This window comes from Pygocentrus nattereri, chromosome 1, assembly GCF_015220715.1.
Source record: "Pygocentrus nattereri isolate fPygNat1 chromosome 1, fPygNat1.pri, whole genome shotgun sequence".
In the NCBI taxonomy this organism is placed as follows: Eukaryota; Metazoa; Chordata; class Actinopteri; order Characiformes; family Serrasalmidae; genus Pygocentrus; species Pygocentrus nattereri.
Window position 1 is genome coordinate 33,523,282 of NC_051211.1, and position 20,468 is coordinate 33,543,749.

At 39.6% G+C, this 20,468-nt stretch overlaps 1 protein-coding gene across 27 annotated transcripts in view; it reads right to left on the bottom strand.

Annotated features, from left to right (window-relative positions):
* celf2 (cugbp, Elav-like family member 2) overlaps nucleotides 1-20,468 on the bottom strand; it is a 200,679-nt gene that overhangs the window by 65,166 nt on the left and 115,045 nt on the right. For 26 of the 27 annotated variants that reach the window (XM_017707616.2, XM_017707614.2, XM_037538299.1 and 23 more), the window contains one exon: nucleotides 934-1,130. In XM_017707616.2, coding sequence (XP_017563105.1) covers nucleotides 934-1,130 — 197 coding nt within the window. Of the gene's footprint in view, nucleotides 1-933; nucleotides 1,131-4,357; nucleotides 4,572-20,468 lie in introns of those variants that run through there. The other variant, XM_017707619.2, reaches the window with a different exon arrangement.

The window sequence follows — 20,468 nt, forward strand, 5'->3', positions numbered from 1 at the left end:
GACAATGAGCTATTGAGTGGGTGTGTTAAATCAGGGCAAGCTCTAAAATGTGCAGGACAGTGGGCCTCCAGGACTGGTACAGTGATGCAGACTACTTTTTTTCTGTTACTCAGAACTCATCATATATCTAGAAACTCAAGTTTCTTGGAGACAGCGACAGACAGCAGAAAAGACAGAAATCTTTAGATACAAATGAAAAACTGCCATTCAAAAAAGCCATACAAAGTCTCTACAAGGTCAGGAGATAACTCAGTCACTTGTGCATCTTTTCACAGTGCAACCTTTTCAAAGTGCATTTTTGTGCCACAACTGTGCCACAAAAATACATAAATACAGAAATACTACATAAATAAAAAATACATATCTTAACAGCATGACCTTTCATAAAACCACATAATTTGTAAAATTTTGGTATTTTGTCTGAATTGTGTACAACAATTTCTCATCACGTTGACTGTAATTTTTATTCTGTAAAGCTCGTCCAACCTTGCAGTAGTAACTATGAAAGAATGTAGATCTTTCTTTCTAGGTATCAGCGCTGATTTCTCTTTCGGGCAGCATCTTAGCTCAAGGGTACTTTAGACTCTTACCTATTAACAATAGTTAAGAAATAATCTATGCATGGACAACAATGCACTTTTGTAAGTCATCTAGATAAGAGTGTCTACTAAATGCTGTAAATGTAATGACGGAACGTGGCCAGCTCAATTTATTATGAAACTAGCTATGTAACTGATTGTGTGCTCACTTTTAAATAGTATAGCTAAATGACAGTAATGTTGCGAGACCGCTAAAGGTTCAAATCAATCAAGACACATAATACACACACACAGTGTTAGTACTGATCATTTCAAAACTGATATGGATGTTGATTGTGAAGGTGTGAAAGTACAGAGCAAGTGTGTTTGTGTTTATGAGTGCATGTGTACCTACCTTTGCTCTGCGGTGGGTTTTGGCTGCGGTCCCTCAGTATATTGATCTGGTAGACGGCTCCGTACGGCTCAAACAGCTCCTTCAGCTCCTTCTCTGACCATGAGCGAGGAATCTGACCCACAAACATCTTAATGGCGTCCGGGTCCGGTTGATCCGAATGCTCCAGAGCCCCGTTCATCTTACCAGCTGTGCCGTTACTGCACAGAGAGAGAGAGAGAGAGAAATAAGATAGATCATGTACTCAGAAAAGTGTATTGTGACACAGTTGTTCGCAATAATGATGACATATCGCCAAGTTTGAAACCTCCTGTTGTATAACCTATATAACCGTTATGCTGAGACTGAAATATTGAAATAATGTACTGTCAGAAGCAAATGCATCTGAATTTAACTGAGAAAGAAAGAAAAAGAGACAGAGGCATATATATATATACACACACACACACAGACACACACACACGCGTGCACCCACACACACAGATTCATTTCACTGCAAATTCACTTCACCGCCCGACAAAGGCTTTCATCAGAAATGTCTTCTCCAGTGTTTCAAAAAGCTTCAAAGGTCAGCATGAACTGTCCTGTTACGTCTCCACAAATCACACTTCACTGTCAGAGGCTCTGCAGGCCCCGGGGGAAACGGAAACCTCTCTGGTTTGGGTTAGCTTTTGGGTTTTGCTCTCCAGCAGCTGCTTTCAACCAGCAGAACCAACTGAACTGGACACTACATTCAGCAGAATGTCTATAACAGATGCTAGGATAAAACAGATGTTCAGATAAAACAGCGCCAATAGCACTTCCTCCTGACCCTGCTGGATGCATTGATCTTTTGGCCCAAATTTGATTTTGCTCAAAATGTTCATGTACTATGCTCAAAAGTCCAGATCAAAACACATCATGTGAATCTTACTCACCAGATAGCCTGCAGTTGTTATTCTTTCTGACCAATTAATGAAAACAAGCTTTTGGTTATAGACAGTATGATTCTGATTTCCAACAGTGACATCCTGGATCATTACATACAATTAAATGACACAAAAATGACCATTAGCTGACTTTCTCATGCTGCTTGTCTGTATGAGAAGTAGGTCTGGGCTCTATGACAGTATTTATCATTACTGTGATAGCAGTAATTCACAATATGTTTTTTGTGCATTTCATGGATAATATTAGTACTTAAAAACTAATATATGCTTAAGTATATAATTAACGAAGTAGATAATTGTCATATTTATTTAGATTTAATGTAGTATGAACTACTGAATGCAAATAAGTTCATAGTTTTTCACAGTACATGTTTTTTACATGTGGAACTGTCTGTTCAAACCTATAGCATAAAATAAAGTAGTATAATAAAGTATAATATTGTTGTTGTTGAAACAAAAACCCATATCTCCAAAATAGTAACTACAGAACACGAAAAAAAAACAAAACAAATATACTTTACTTTTAATGTAAATGTCAATGTAAACAGATGATTTTCCGATAATTTTGGGTCATTTCTTTTGGTCCATTTATCATGAAATTTAGAAACAATATGTAGGGCAACAGGCCTTTTCAAACTATCTCAAGAACTGAAAATAGACAAAAATGGAGATACAAGGTTTTGTCCCAACAGCAGTAATAATCAGATCTTGTATTATGTAGAATAATGTAGTTTAATGTATAAGTTTAAAACAGAAAGGAATCATGTTGTGGCTTGTTTTTAACTAGCAGCAGAAAAAGGTAAAACATGTGTGCACAGTAGAAATATAAGCGCACTAACACAGCATGCACTGAGAAGAGGCCTAGTTTTAGAGTGTTGAGTCAAAGCAGGGATACAAATTGTGTTTGTGTGTGTGTGTGTGTGTGTTGAAATACCCCTTAGTGATAATACCGCCCTATCACCAATACATTTTGCAGGATTTAAAGGATGGAATCGGAGGCAGAGAGAGAGAGAAAGAGAGAGAGAGAGAGAGCGAGAGCGAGAGAGAGAAAGAGAAAAAAAATGAAGAGGAACGATTTAAAATTGGAATCAGAGATGGAGAGAAGTAAGACACAGGGAGAGGAAAACATGATGAAGAGGGCGACTGACAGCGCAAAAGCAGGAATCACAGAGGAAGAGACAAATAGAGAGAGGGAGAGAGAGACAGATGAATAGATGGGGAGAGACAGAGAGACCCCCCCCCCACACCATTATATGCTCCTCCCTGCTGAATCCAAAAATATACAAATCCATATTCAGAAGTGAAAGTCTGACACTGAATGACGCAGCATTTTTTTTTCTTGTTCTAATACCGCAGCTGCTTGGATCTCTGTGTTTTCATGGCATAAACAAGGACAAAATTTAAAGAAATAATTCAGTGAAAAATCTAATTTACACCTTTAAATCAAATTTATCCTTTACACTACAAAAAAATTTAGGCCTTAGGGTGACTACTGCTGTCTGTAGCCATGCAAACGTCAGCTAACGGTATGTTACACAGTGGCGAAAGCCATATAAGCAAGTCAATTTGAGAGTACTTAACAACTCAACATGGTTTGAGGCCAGCATGTAATGATCATGCAGTTAGCATGATGCTAATTGGTAGGGTATAAGCTTCCATTTCTTTTTAGCTACATTAGAGTTGAAGGACCAGTACAAAATGCAAGAAGCAAACTTCAGACACGAAACATGTCTTTACTGATCGAATACATTTGTATTAAAGGGGGAAATGTGATTATACTGCTTGAAAGAAAAGAAAATTGCAGCATCTCCAGAGTTAAATTACAGCAAAAAGGGAGCAGTGAGAAAGAAAGAGAGCAGTGTCAAAGATAGAAAAAAATCAGTAAGGAAGAAAGTACAAAGGAAAGAAAGATACAAGAAGTCTTTCAGGAAACTTTCTTTAAGGAAAGAATGTCGAGCTGAAAGAGAGAATGACAAGGCCACAATGCCTCGCTGGCATAATGAAAGAAAGAAAGAATGACAGAAAGAGAGGAAAACAAAAAAGCAAAGGATAATATAGAGTACAATAAAATACAATAACATAAGCTGCAAGAAACATGTAGCTGTGTGAAATGTGCAGAAAAAGAGAAGAAAGCTAAAGACGATAGAAGAAAAGTTTGAAAGAAAGAAAGAGAACAAAAAGGGCACAAATAGAAATATTAGCATTTCTAGATTACCGCCGAAAGAACACATAGCTTATGTGAGATGTGTGCAAGAAAGCAAGACGAAGAAAGCAAAAGGTGAAAATGAAAAGGAAAGAAATAAAGCGAACTGAAGACAATGGTTTGTTAATTCGTGTATGAAGGGCCATGGTGGAAGCCATTTTTTTCTTTTTTTTCTCTGAATGCACAGTATGATATTCTGAGATTTAGTGAAGGAAAGAGAAACGGAGATAAAGGGGGAAAAGAATAAAGGAATAAGGAAAAAAGAGGAAAAAAAGCCAGAGAGAGAGAAACACACCTCTGAACTCTGTTCATCCATCTCTTGCAGAAGGAGCCGATTCGCTCGGCTGAGACGCCAAAGTCTTTAAACGATTTAAACGACATCGCCCAGTTAGCAGGTCCCCACGGCAACCGCCTCTCAATAAATCCCCCAGCAGTTACCACGGCGATAAGGGCACCCCCTCAACGCCAATCAGGAGCAATAAAGGCAAAAGAAACGAGCATCGCACAAACCCAGGGGCCACAGAGCACGAGTCAGAGAGAGAGAAACAGAGAGAATAAAAGAGAGAAAGCGAAAGAAAAAAAGAGAAAGAGAGCAAGAGAGAGAGAAAGAGAGAGAGTGCGCGAGAGAGAAGGGACAGAGAGTGTCAGGGTGCTGTGCGCTTGTCACATATACAATTGCTAATTGTTCTGTTTTACGAGGTCCGACTCCAAGAAGACAAAGGCACAAGTCACAGGGATGCCTGGCAGGACCAATGCACTACACACATACGCACTTGTGTGTACTGCTGTGTGTGTCTGTGTGTGGGTGTGTTTGTAACCCAACCCTAACCTTAACCTCAGATCAGATTTGGTCTCTTTTTCTGACCTATTTTTCTAATAAAAGCTACAGTTTTGAGGAAGAAAAGTGGAAAAGGAAATGTCCCCACAACCACTAGGGATTCATGTTTCCAAGACACTGGAGCAATTAGGTCCCTATAAAGAGATTAAAACCAAACACACACATAAACTGTAGCATAGCCAGAATTTTGTTCTTTGTCCTGGTTACAAGTTGAGGGGCCTGCTAACATTATGTCATAGAGACTTTGTTAAAGTGAAGATAGCCGCCATCAAGTAGCCAAATTCAGTGTAGCGTTTCCATTCCATTAACTGTCAAGCTAACAGCATAGCACAGCAGGTACTGGCTACGTAACCACAAGCCTACATTTTACAGCAACAGGTATAGGCATCTTGGGCGAATGGCTGCTGGCTATATATTCTCGTCAGCAGGATTGAACCTTGTTTTCTTTACCACAGTGAACTTAACTGCTTACTTATTTCACTAGCTACTAGCTTTGAACCAGCACAGCTAAGTTTAGAAATGATCGAGCAGGGGGATTTTATCGCACCCCTTAGCTACTGCCAATTAAAGATGGTATTGTTGAGCAAGCATGACTGTGGGAAAAAAAGAAGTGCTGTCTTGCACTGCTATAAGAAGCTAGACAACATATCAAGACTAATACAGGACGTAGATTATGCATTTAAAGAGAATACAGATTATGAGACATATGCTTTCATTTTGTGCCTCTTAAAGCTACTGATGGTGCTATTTCTGACATTAAAATTGTCCATCTTGATAGCTATTGCAATTCCTAATGCTCAAATCACTTGGCGACTGAATATGACCAGTGACGGCAATATAAACATTGCCATGGTGACGGTGTCTGCCAAAAACTGATGACGACCTAAGGAGAGCTTAGGTAGGGGAAAGAAGAACTCAGTGTGTTTGGGTTCATCCTATATAATAAGAGAGCAAGAGTAATTATGTTTTGTAGCTTGTCATTGGCATCAGAGGACTTCCGTTCTTAAGCGGTCAGAAATCTGAAGGGGCTTGGCTTCTAAGTGAGTAGCTATGCCCTGACACACACAGCTGAGGCAGTGGGTGGCCTGACCATCATCGCTGGTGCTAATAATAATAGTACATTTCTTCAGTTTTATGCCTTTCTATCTCTTCAAGTCTTTTTCTAGCAGTCAAGTGTGTGTGTGTGTGTGTGTGTGTGTGTGTAGGTCCCGGGGCTCAGATTAAGTTGTCAAGTGGATCCTCTCCTGCCTCAGCATTCTCTTCATATCTCTCTCTCTCTCTCTCTCTCTCTCTCTCTCTTTCATTCTCTCCATCTCCCTCTCAATTTGAACCAATTGTCTGCCTTAATGGCTTAACTAGACTTTCTATCACCCTGTGGCCCTCCAAAATGTGTGTGTGTGTGTGTATGTATGTATGTGTGAGCATGTATGTGTGCGTGTGTGAGCGTGTGTGAGTGTGTGTGTTGCTGATATAAAGAACACTTCGGCTTAAATCAGCACTGTGACCACCTGAAGGCTTAGCAATAAATCTCTCTCTCTCTCTCTCTCTCTCTCTCTCTCTCTCGATCTCTAGTTCTAAATCTCTGGTACTTAATATTCTGAGACTCAGGGACATTTAAATTTACATTGAACATTTTACAATTTTACACAAAATTCATTAATACTTTTTTCATTATTATTTAAATTCTTACTACTAATAATCATTAAAGTGGGATCTTAAGAGCTAAATAAAAATATATGTCCTTTAAAACTTAAGGTGCACACACACATACTCATATATATATATATATGAAAATTGTATACACTAAAATATTTAATTATTACACATGTTTTATAAATGCTACTAAGAAATTCACTTTCCACTCTGGTACTTTTACTTCTTATGATTACAAGCAAGAATGTACTGATCATTTGCAGCACTAGAATAATTCATGGTTAAAATAAATATACCAAACCAGCAATAATTAAAACAAAGTGAGAAATATGAAATTCACTGGCTGACGCATCTTTACTGGCCCTTGATGCTACCAGCCCTTGAGTGGCATGTGATTGGTGTAATTTGTCAGTCTGCACTGCCTCTTTACCACCGCCTACTCAAAAGTAATAAAAGCCTACATCATAGACGCGCACTGTCATTGCTAACGAAATGGTGAGCTGTGTCTTGCCTCTAGTGGAGATACGACTGAAAGGCATAAAAAAAAAGTACCCTGAAATCACTCAACGCAAATTCAACTAAATGTAAAATTCGTCTGCTCTCAAATGTTTCTGCAGTGACCACTCTCTCTCTCGTCCCTGACACTTATGGGTTGTTAGCGAAGCTAGTATTATGTGAATGTGAGGTCAGTCACATCATTGCACTCAAACTAGTCAGCCAGGAAGGGAGCCGAGAGACATAAACTAGCCTTTATTCAGCTACAGTGATAAAGTCTGTATGTAAATGATGTTCATTATAGCTGAGCCACACTGAAGGCATACTTTCACTGACAGAAGCTCGTGGTCTAGAAGCAGGCCTGTTGCTCTGTTTCAGTTCTCAGGCTCATAACTGGATTACACCATCAATTATATATTGACCATTAATTCCTTTTTTTTTGTCTTTCACTTTTGATCTATACAATTGACAATTGCCAGTTAATTCTCAAATATCCACCTGAATCAGAATAAAATTGACTACAGTCCTGTGTATTGAATTGTTATTAAACTAATTAAAGCTCATAAGTACACACAATCTGTTGGAGACCGAAGATGTTTGTTGATGAATGTTGGTGTTTGATAGAGAGTGTTGGTGTTTATGTTGATGGAAAGTTGATGATTGTGAGATGGAATGTCGGTGATTGTTGGGAATGATGTTTGCTGGAAAATGATTTGGGTGTGTTATTGAATTATTTGTTGGAGAATGATGGATGGTGATTGCTGGTGAAGTATCTATGTTTGTTGGTGGACTGTTGGTGATTGTTGTAAAATGTTTGTGATTGTGGAATGTAGGTGATTATTGGAGAATAGAGTTTGTAGAACGTTGGTATTTGTTGGAGAATATTGGTGCATGTTGCTGGAAAATAATGGTGTTTATTTGAGAATCATGGTGTTTACTGGATATGAATTGCATTTGTTGATGGACTGTTGGTGATTGTTGGTGGACTGTTGGACATTGTTGGTGGACTGGTTATTAGTGGTTGTTAATGCATTTTCATGGAAAAGTGTACTTTCTTGGAGGAAGTTGGTGTTTTTTTGAGAATGTTGCACTGTGTTGGTATGCTTGGGCTTAAGAATTGGAGAGAAATTTGACATGCAGTCACTGGCTAACAAGCCCACCACGTCATTACAGCAAACCCAGCCAGCTCTTCTCAGCTGAGTAGGGGAGAGAGAGACACAGGTAAATTGAAATGCAGCTAATTATGATCTGACTGAGAATCCTTCATATCTTTTTTTTCTACCGCAAACACACACACACTCACTCTCACACACAGCATGTTGACAGGCAGCTGGGGGAAGTAGAGAACATGTAATTTCCTCTCTTAAAAAAGTGCAGCTGAGAGAGCTGACAAGTCTGTGTGTGTTTGCACACGCACAAGAGAAAAAGAGGTGTGTGTGGGCATGCATGTGGTGTCCAAAAACAGGACGATTCTTTTTTTAACCATACCATCAGTGGAAGCTGCCACCCGCCTGTCAGACAGCTGCTCACTCGCCCTGCCTCTCTCTCTCTCTCTCTCTCTCTCTCAGTCTCTGTCTCTCTCTCTCTCTCTCAATCTCTGACGACAGGTGATGCTTTAATGCTAGTCATCAGTAAATCTCTATGATCCTAATTAAGCTTACTGGAGGCCAAAAACGACTTTATTCTTACTCGCTGCGCCAAACAAAACACAAAGTCCATCCGCATTTAATCAGAGGGAATTGCATCTCTTTCTTCATCTTCTTCTCTCTCTCCCTTCCATCAAGTCATTTTCTAGCTTTCTTATCACTTTTCTTCTTCTATCGCTTTCATGTGGTTTTTCAACCCCCTATGGTTATAAAATGGAGGCACTTTGATGACCTTGTTTTTTTTAAGTGTCATTTTTTTGTCTCTTGTCTAAATTGCTAAATTGACGTGTATGTGCATGTGTACATGTGCCAAGGTCGCACAGTCAAGGCGTTTGAAGCAAGGCAGTCCCTGTCATCACAGCCATCAACCACAGCATCCATTCACTCATCTCTGTCACCAGAGAGATAAAGAAAAAAAGGAAAAAAGAAAGAATGACAGCAAAAGAGAGAACAATAGAAATAGAAGATTGAGAGTCTGGAGGGGGCAACTCAAAATAATCCCACTCTACACAGAATAAAAAGTGTAAAAAGAAATAAACGTATCACAATGTGTAACAAATTGTTTTTAGAAGAGCAGCACAAATGATTCTCTTTCAATTAAAACCATGACAAGTAAACATATGACTGTGCAAAGTGACACGTATCTCTTCACAAAGCGGCTCAGTGTGACTTCAAGTGTGTTTTTGTGTGTGGATGCGCATGTGTGTAATAAAAAAAAAAAAAAAAAAAAGATGCTCCGTTAATCACTTCACTTGTTCCAAGTGTGACAGTTAGGCTTGGGGTTCGGGTTACCATAGTAACGTTTGGAGCGAACGATGGCACAAAAGGAAAAAAAACATAAAGCAGTAAATGTCACACTCGCTAATGAAGCAGAATGCTGAAGAGATACTACACCCCCACGCTAACGAGGAACACACACACACACACACAGACAGACAGACACACACAGCAGTATCACACTTTGATAAGCTGGATATTTCATTTCGCTTGAGAAACCCAAACACTTTTCTTCTAACGTCTGACATAAAAACATATTTCTTTCTTAATTTCTTTCCTTTTTCTTTCTTTTTTATTTTGAGAAACCTCAAATTTATGCTTGTTAAAGTGATCTTTTTGGCAACTGTTTTACAAAATTTCTCCTCAACTGTTTAGTGTCTGAAGTTTGCTTCTTTAGTTTTACACTGAGACTAAAGTAGCTAACAAGTAATAGGAGATTATAACCCACCAGTTAGCATGGTGCTAACTGCATGCCTAAATCATCACACATTCTCCTCAAACTGTGCAGAGTTAAATAATCCCAAATAGCTGCTTACAACTGCTTATGTGGTTGCGAACTCTGTATGATGTACTGTTATCTATAAATATGGACAGAAGTGCAGTAGTCATTGAAATTTGTCTATTTGTCTATGAAATTTTAATCTGTTATTATAGATAACAGTAACGCGGTCCGTTGAATCGTGTATGAACGAGAGAAAGAGACAAATATGAGAAAGAGAAATAGTAACAGAAGCAGCGAGAAAAACAGAAATATGATAGATAGATAGATAGATAGATAGATAGATAGATAGATAGATAGATAGATAGATGACAGAGACAGAGAAGAGGCAGAGAGAGAGCAGAGAGAAAGAAAGATAAAAGAGGGGTAGAGATAGAGTGCAAGACAAAGACAAATTAAAAGAGAGAAAAAGAGTGAACAAAAAGAGGGAGGAGGGAGAGAAAGAAAAGACAGGAAGAGTGATGGACAGATAGCGGTAGAGGAAAAAAGAAAAGAGAAGAAAAGCAATGTAAAGAGGAGGACATAGTGATGGAAGGAAGAAAAGATAGAGGAGAGGGAATCAGAGAGGGAGGGAAAAGAGATTAAAGAATGATAGAGTGTCACAAAGAGAAAGATCAGACAGATAGCGAGGGAGTGAGAGAGAAAGGGATTCAGTTGCTGAAAAGTAGCTGTCAGTATCCAGCGACTGCTTTAAGACAGTTTCATCCTCTATGATTCACAAGAAATGTTGAACAGTTGAACACACACACGCACGCACGCACACACACACACACACACGCACGCACGCACGCACGCACACACGCACACACACACACACAGTAGTGCTGTAAGCTGTGTCCAGCAGACTAGAGCTATGAACTCAGTGAACATAAACACACACAGACACTGAAAAGTCAGAGTCAGCACTATGACAGAATCACCCAAAATCCTACTGACACCCCTCCTTACTTTTTACACTGTTGCCACAGCAACCAGGGTGGAGCCGTTGACTGTCCACACCCACCCTAACACCGTACACCACACACACACGCCTCTCCACATGCCTCCAGAAGTCAACCCCCGTGATTCTGGAGACAAGCCACTACATAGCACACATCCTGTGCATGCGTGTGTGTGTGTGTGTGTGTGTGTGTGTGTGTGTTCCTGGCAGGCAGACAGCAGGTGCAAAGGGAAGTGTGTTGCAGACATCAGGAGAGATGATAATGACCTCGAGCTGGACCACCATCAAACCTGCCACAAGTGTGTGTGTGTGTGTGTGTGTGTGTGTGTGTGTGTGTGTGTGTGGGTGTGTGTGTGTGTGTGTGTGTATATGTGACGCAAAGCTTCTGGACAGAAGATTCTTCATCTGACATCTCCCCATCTGTTCTCTTTTCTCTCTATCTCTCTTCATCTTTCTCTGTCTCTATTTTCTCTTTCTCACTCCATCTTTTTCTGTCTGTCTCAGTCGTGCTCTTTCTCTTCTCTCATTTCTCCTCTCATTTCTCTCTTAGTCTCTCTTCATCTTTTTCTATCTGTTTATCTCTTTCTGCATATTTTTTTCTGTTGGTCTGTCTTTCTGTCTATCTCTACATAATGTTTCTCTTTGTGCTTTATTCTCTTTCTGTCTGACTCTATCTCTCTCCATCTTTTTGTTGGTCACTCTCTCTGTTCTCTTTTCCTCTTTGTGCTGTCTCTTAATTTTTTCTGCCTATTTCTATCACCCTCCATCATTTTCTGCCTTTCTCTCTCTCCCTCTCTCTCTCTCTCTCTCTCTCTCTCTCTCTCTCTCTCTCTCTCACTCCTTCTACCCCTCTCTCTTTCTCAGCTCTGCAATTCAATGCACTTAGCAACAATTTCAAGGGCATCACTGAAACATTTACACACACACACACACACACCAAATTTCATTGTGAATGACTTTTGTGGTAACCACATTGTGGCAAATGTTATTGATGAACTGACCAAGTAAACAACTACAATACAAAGAGAGAAATAGAACATAAAAAGGCAAAGAGAGAGGGAGAGAAGATGGAAGAGCAAAGAAAAGGAGAGAGTGAAGGAATGACAGAGCAAGTAAGAGAGAGCAAAATAGAGAGATAGTCAGAGTCAAAGATGGAAACCAAGGCAGAGAGAGGAAGAAACAAAGAAAGAGGACAAATAATGATGGAATGTGAGAAAAATAGAGGAAAGCGAAAAAGAAAATAAGAAAAATAAGAAGAATAAGAAAAAAGAGGGAGAAGGAATGGAGAGAGTGAAACAATGAAAGAGAGAGAAATGGAGAGACAAGTGGAAAAAGTGAGAGACAGAACAACAGACAGTGAAGAGAGAAAGATAGAAGGAGAAAGGGAGAAAACGAAAGAAAGAGAGGATAATAGTGAAAAGAAAGAGAATAGAGGTTAGGCATGTAATGAGAGAGAAACGAAAAAGTGAGGAACAAGTAGAGAGACTTTATATATCTTTAATGTGTCCACAAAGTACTCAAAACAAATGGCACTGAACTCTCCAACCCAAATAACCACATATAAAAGAGGAAAGAGAGGATGAAAAAAGAAAGAATTAGTCTTACAGAGGGAGAAATAGAAGGAGAAAGGAAAAGAAAGGATGCTGTTCATTTTGCTCTTAAAAACTCCTCCAGTGTGAACAGATTCCAGGATGTTATGATTTGTGCTCTAGTTTACAGAACAGAGAGATGGAGGGAGTTAAGAACGTGCTTTTCTGTTATCCCTAGCATTATTCTCTCTCTCTCTCATCTCTCGGGTAGAGGACAGTCTGAACTCTCCTCTGACGCTTTAATAACACTGCAGGAGTGGATGATGAGGAGATATGTGCATAAAAATAAGCCACTTTTGCTTTGCCGATGCACAATAGCGCTGAGTAAAAATATAGTGCTGATACAGAGTTCAGTCCATCTCAGAATCATAGCGTTTTACTCTTCTATACACTGTTAACTTGTTTAAGTAGTAGGTTGACAAAACAACTATTCCATTACACAACAATAAAACTAGTATTCAGTTAGGTATCTAAGCAAGTCTAATCCAATCTAACATTTCTAATTATGATGTCTTTTGAATATTATAAGATTATTTAACCTATTTCTATACTAAGCAATTTTATCTAGTCAAAGTGTCGTATGCCATCAAGAAATGATGCAGTTAATTGATACTTATTAGTCCCACAATTTTCCTTGTTTCAATAAATAATATCTGAGACAAGTAAATCTGCCAATATATACATTAGTGTACTCATTCAAGTGTGAAACTGATTTGGTGGACTGGAGCATGAAATTATTTGCCAGTCCCAACTATAAGTCCCAATTGTAAACAGGGGTCTAGCCAGACGGCTTTCGGCGGGGTAGCCATGTTAGACCCAGTGATTTTATTGGGGTGCCAAACTGCCAAGAGAAAAATAATTGTGGGGTAACATTATAATATTTGACTGGGTAACACGCTAATCTACTGTAGCATTGGCACTAGATTTGCCTCTCATGCACTGACCCCCCCTGGCAACCCATTGGCTACGCCCTGGGCTATAAAGTCAACAGCAAAGTCAAAATTGTCCTTTTTTTATCTTGTTAGTTCATGCTCCTTGTCATATTAGATATGATTCTTAATATAATCTTCCATTAAACTAATAATTTTTCCCTCTTCTAATTTTTGATTGTCACCTTGTACCAGCAACTGAGAAAATTAATATAAACCAACAACAGCATGTTTCACCTGCCTGTCCCATCACCCCACCTGTCCTTGAAAGAAAATGCTCAGTTAGCTCATAGTGGAAAACATTGAAATGGATGTGTGAACGTGGCTTGCTGGACAACTGTTTTGCTCTCCAAGGTTGTAACCAAATAAAAATCAAGACGGAGGTAAAGGGGCAAAATACTGTAAATGAGATTTTTTGCCAAACTATTGCTTTATAGAGAAGCCAGTACAGAAGTGCTGGGTGGTAGAGAGTGTGTGTTGGTTTTATGACTCATGGAAGGATTAGTTTATGACTTGAGTCAGCATTTAGCACAGCGTTTAGCCCCTCTCACATGCACGGGCACAAATGGGGCTGCGCGCCGGTAAACGTGGGTTTGCGTTGTTATTTAGCGCTGTTAGCTAAGCGCTTCGTCCCCAGAAGCACAGTTATTAGGGCAGTGTGTGTTAGTGTATTGGAGTTTGGTTTGTAATGGGGGAGGCGAATGCGTTCATTTACTGTTTATGGGTTGGAAAAACATCGTCATGCCTGCCAATTAACGTAGGAACAGATGGCTGAGTTCACAATACATCACTGATACATCTCTCTCTCTCTCTCTCTCTCTCTCTCTCTCTCTCTCTGTGTCGTTCTTCCGTTCAGTCTCAAGAACATTTTCACACACGGTTTTGCAGGAACAGACGGACACTGGCAAGACAGAAACGAGTGAGAGAGGGAGTGTGAGAGAGAGAGAGAGAGAGAGAGAGAGAGAGAGAGAGAGAGAGAGAGAGACAGAGCGAAAGAGAGAATAGGGAAAAAAGAAAAGCTAAGAAAAACATGACAGTCAATAAAATAAACAACGCCATCCGTGTGCTGAGTGATCAGCCTCCAGCCACACTGAGCTAGCCAAATTACACCTGTGAGACACACACACACATAAACACACACACACACAGTCATGACCCAATGAAAAAAATTGCTCTGAACAGGCTGCTTTGGAGCTCATGGCGGAAGCGAGCCATATGTTGGCAATATGCTAAAAGAGCTCTTTTTTTTGACAATACACACACACTCACACAAAACACACCCAGGTTAGTTTTTATATGTTGTCAGGACATAGCAGGAAACATTTGTCCTATTTGTATTATAAATATGTATGTATATTATTGTAATATGTATAATATTACAGCACTGTACAAAAATCAGAGACCACACCTTCATTTGTTCATTTCCAGTCCAAATACCTATTGAATATTTAAAGTATTGCTTTTTGTGAGAAGATAACTCAGTGCTCAGTCAACGGACTGGCCACCCCAGAGTTTAGACCTCAATATCAGTGAACATGTTTGGGTTTGTCTGGATCATGTGAAACAGAAATGCAACTGACTTCTAAGATTGCAGATTTCTAATTCCCTGCAGATTTCTTGGACAGAACTAGTAAATAGAACTATTGTTGTAAACTGTTAAAGACAAAGGGTCACACTAAATAATGGAAAAAATTATATTATATTTAGTCGTTGAGGCTTCTGAGTAGTCCTGAATAACATGTGCTGAATGGCCATTTTGACTGGAAATTAGATAAATTAATAAATACTGTATTTATTTATTTCCCAGTTGTCTGATTTAGTTGTACCCAATTCCATCCACTAGTTAGGAATCCCCCAGTCACAAGCGGCAAAGGCTAGCACAGGCTTTTTCTGAGACCTGTGATGCCAGCCACCGCATCTTTTCAAACATTGGACAGCCGAACACACTCAGAGGACAGGGCCAACGGGCAGATCTGTTACGTCAACTAACAGATGCCTATATATAGTTTCACTGAAACATGGACTTTATAAAGTCACCCCCATTTTGTTGGTCCTGTAGGTTAGTCCTGGTTTTATTTGACTTTTTACACAAACACACCCACACGCGCACTCACTTGCAGTGGAGTCTCAAAGCAAGTCACACTGGCTACAATGCAGTCTGGAATAAGTAATAACACACGTTCACTGTACTGCAGCACTGAGCAGAGGTCTACCGAAGTCTATTGGAGTCACAAGTATAAAAAGAGTGTGTGTGTATGTATGTGTGTGTGTGTGTGTGTGTGTGTGTGTGTGTGTGTGTGTGTGTGTGTGTGTGTGCATCAAAGTCTGTGACCATGTTAATAATGTGAGCTCATGTGTGTGATAAGCAGTTATTAAGTGTACTGTGCGTGTGTGTGTGTGTGTGTATATGCGTGTGTGTGAGCACAGTGCACAGGTGCTCGGCCGCTCCATTTGATGCTTTGTGTGTGTGTGGAGCGCTTTATCCACGGCCCGACGCTTCTAAAAGGAGAAGAGGAGGGAGAGAGAAAAAGAGACAGAGCGCACACTTCTAACCACCGCATTGATCTTTCCCTCATGGAGAACGCAGACAGATAGAGAGGGAGAGAGAGAGAGAGAGAGTGAGAGAGAGAGAGAGAGAGAAAGAAAGTGAGATATGCATTAGAATGCAATATTAGACACAGAAGCTAAACATAGGACCTGCAGAACACTTCACTGCAGGAGTGTGAGGGTGTGTTTGTAAGTATGTTGTACGGCAGCACAATTGTGGTGTAACTACCAGTAGTGTAGGCGGGGACATCATGCTAAAATCTTATCATTACTAACACAATTGTACATCCATTATATGAAAATCTCCTTATCGTAGACATAGTGGATCAGCCAAAGACATGTCTGTTGTCTGAAGTTTCCTACTTTTAGTTTTACGTTGGAGCTACAAGGCTAATGTAGCTAAGAATTAATGCATATGCTATACCCATTAGCTTCATACACAAGTATGATGCACAACTGTAAACGTGTACTTTTGTCCATTTGTGTTGATTACAGCACTAGTGCAGTGGTGAGTATACACAGGCATACGGTGTGTACTCAAGTCCGAGGAGAGTGATTTACCACATAATGGCTGACACAGACTTGCATTACTTGTTAGCCATATTCATTTCGTACCTCCTTAACATCCAATACAAAATACACCTTGAATCATCAACTATATTTGGGGTAAGGTGGAAATTTGTGTAAATTGGATTTTTTTTTTTTTTGCTTAATCAAGCCTTTAATAGCAAAAGGAAAAGCTATCTAAAGATTCCCTTAAAGGAAATCTCAATATTGTGTTAATGAGGGATCACAGATTTCTGAATTCTTTCTCCTAAACCCCCCTTTAAGAGCAAGATTAGGTTAAAGCTGCATTATGTAAGTTTTGGAAATTTGGAGACCTCTCTAGTGGAAGTGTCTAACAGCACGCAACATGTGGAAGAACAATTTGTTATGTCGGTTGTGCTTCGGATTCATTTCCCAGGTGGATGAATTTGATGTTTGCAAGCATGTTTTAAACAGAATTTAGGTGAATCATCTATTGTCTTCATATCTTCATCAGTACAGTGGTGCACTCAAGACCTAAACATCTAGCAGCACCTTCTTTTCAAGCTTGTGAGCACGACGTTAATACATAAAAATAGTATGATGTGGTCCAAACCTTTTAAACCTACCATCATTTAAATTATTATTTCAGATTTTACAGTGTAACTTATGTAACTGGGGTTATGCTTCTTCTTTCAATTTTAACCCAAAAATCAGTGAAACCAATGTTTTACTGTAAGCCGTTCTGGTGATAAATGAGAAGGGCACAAGTTCTCCTTTGAGGCTGCTGAAAGAGGGCTGTGACATGGAAGAGAGGCATATAGGAAAAAAATGAGATCTTACATTTTTCACACAATTACCCATAAGCATCCATCCATCTGGCTGACTTGCCCTTTCTTTTACAGATGGCGAGACATGAAATAAGAAAAGCCTTAGTCATCCCAACACTTTTATTGCCACCCATGTGCATTAGTCTGCTTTCAAAACAGTGTAGCAAAACAAAAATAGTTTAAAGGAATAGCTAAAAACTTACCTAACAAGTCATGGAAACATTTTTGAGCCCCACAGACTTTTATTATATTAGCCTCAAAGTTCCAGTGCAAAATTAAACAAGCAAACTTTATACACCAAACAAGTCTTAGCTAATCGACATTTGGGGTAAGGGGTAGTCATGGTGTAAAACTGTGCATAGTAAGTAGTTTGATTCTTTAATTTGGCACTAGAGGCTAATGCTGCTAACAAGTAACAGATACACCAATTAGCATTGTATCAATTAATGATCTGGAATAGACATTCTTACATGGTATCTGACGCCATATGACATACTGTTATCTATGAACATGGACAAAAGTACAGGCAAAATTCAGGCTCCAGAATGGCTGTGTCAGCTCTGCAACATACAAGTCAGGGGGAACTTTGAAGTTTAGCTTTAATAAACAGCTATTTTTTGGTAACTAAGCTATTTAAATCATGCATACTTTATCATGTAGACACAGCCATTTAAATACAGCTAAGCTAAAATGCTACAAAGAACGAGAGTACAAAGTGATTTTAGAAGTCTTTTAAAAGAATTAGCACAAAACCCGTTAGCGAAATGCCAACGTTCAGAGCAGACGAAAAGCATCTCCATCAGGACGGATTTGATGGGTTCTGAAGAGGCATAATTGCAGCAGCAGATGGCCTAAGCTTGGAAAGCCTTTCTTCTCTGAGACTAAGAAAGGCAGCATGTGGGCTGGAGGAAGGCACGGAGCCTCCAGTCTCCAGAGGAACTGTAACGACAGCAAAGCTGTGATTCATACATAGTCGCGTGTGTCACAAGAACGAGCCGATTTCATCAATGTTACCGTCCACTTTACCTTGTACTTCCACTCACTGGCCACTTTATGAGTTCCACCTACCTTATAGATCCATTTTAGGTGTACAAATACAGACTGTAGTCCATCTGTTACTGTACGGTTTATCAGCTCCCCTCTACCCCATTCATTATTGGTCAGTTTCTGACAACAGGACCACTGTTGTCCAGATATTATTTGGATCATTCTCAGAACAACAGTGACACTGACAGGGTCAGGGTAGTGGTCATGGTAGAGTGTGTGCTGCTGATACAAGTGTATCAGACACAGCAGTATGGTTGGGGTAAGTGTCACTGCTAGGCTGAAACCCAAAAATACCCAACCAAGAGTGGCTCTGTGGTAATAAACTGACCAGTAATGAAGGGCTAGAGGATAGCTTACACAAACTGTACATCGACAGATGGCGTATAGTCTTTAGCGTAGGTGGTGATACAAGAGAGGGGTTCCTGATAAAGTGTCCAGTGAACATAAGTCATGCCAATACGATACATAATGAACATTCAGCTAAGTTGTTCTTGTTGCTCAAATGGCAGCAGATCTGCTGGAAATGGAAAGTGAGTCCAAAGCAAGCTTAAGACTTTAACCCCTTAAACCATAAAGATCCTTCACTCTCATAACTTGCATGTTAGTTTTGCAGCAGTCACTGAGGAATGAGTCTCAAAATCAATGAGAGAAAAATAAGCCTCCAGTTTAAAGGGTTAATATCTAGTATTTATGTGCGCACCACAACAGAGTAATACAATAATCCCTGAACTTCTATACACTTGGAGCTCATATCTGATGACTTCATCAAGCACACACAGCCTTAAGGTAAAAAAAATCCCTTCTCTTGAAACAATCCCTGAGTTATTATTTTGTTGGTTTTTATTGCAACTCCATAACATTGATGGCGACTATAAAACCAAAAGTGCAATTGTGCAACTATTTGCCCAGATATCTCCACAGCAACACTGCACTGGAAAGAAATGAATCCAACAACACTGCACCTACTTCCACTTACAGTCACACACACACACACACACACTCTCTCTTTTATACTTTGTCAGGGCATGGGGTGATACATAATCCCAAATATGCATTATATTACATGTGTAAATATATCGCTCATATAAACCTCATATCTCTGTTTTTGGTGTTTTCCAGTTATTGAATAATCTGAAAAAACTTACCCTTTACATTGTATGCAAATTGCATGATAAATGGACTAAATGAAACAGCGTAAATAACTCAGAAAAAAAAGTCTGGTTCCACTGACTTGCATTGTAAGTATAGTAGGTTTTATTCTTCTCCTGTAAAGTTACTATTTTGGAGTTACAATGATTTTTTCCAACAACAGCAATATTTAAGTATCTATATGTAATATTTTTTTCTAAGCAAACCGCTGAACCTAAACATGATCTGAACCGCAGGAACAAAAAGAAAAAGCATATCACAAAGTCTGGGCAATTCGTTAGATACAAGCACACACACACACACACACACAGGCATGTGGAATCGCATTAGCGAAGTACGCCTGCATACATGGAATGCAGAAGACATGTGAAACAGGAGTAAATCTACAGTGAAAAGGATGAGAGGAGCTGGAAGGAAGACATGGATAAAGAAGGAAGGGAGGGGAGAAAAGACAGTGCAGTCTCACAGATGATGAGAAATGTGTGTTTAATTTGTAGTGAAGCTTAAAGTAAAGACGATGAGTGAGTATGAGGTGATCTCAACACTCTAGGGCAGGATTTAAAGAGAGAGAGAGGGAGGAAAAGAGAGATTATGCAAGTGAAAAGATGATGGGAGGGAGCAACGGTGGGTCAGAATAAAGACTGAGGGAGAATAAGAAGAGAAATGAACAAGGTGGAAAATAGGACTGGAGGACAAAGGATGAAAGGAAGTGGCAGAGAAGAATAAAAGAAGCGAAGAGAACAGAACGAAAGAGGAGAAGAGAAAGGGGGCAAATTGTGGAGAACAGGAGAAGAAATGGAAGAGAACATAGGGAAAAAAGAATAGAAGAGAGGAGCACAGAAAAAGGGAAAGAGAGGAGAGGAGAGGAGAAGTGAGGAGAGGAGAGGAGAGGAGAGGAGAAGAATAAAAGGATGAGCACCTTGTTTAAGGTTGAGGATGTTT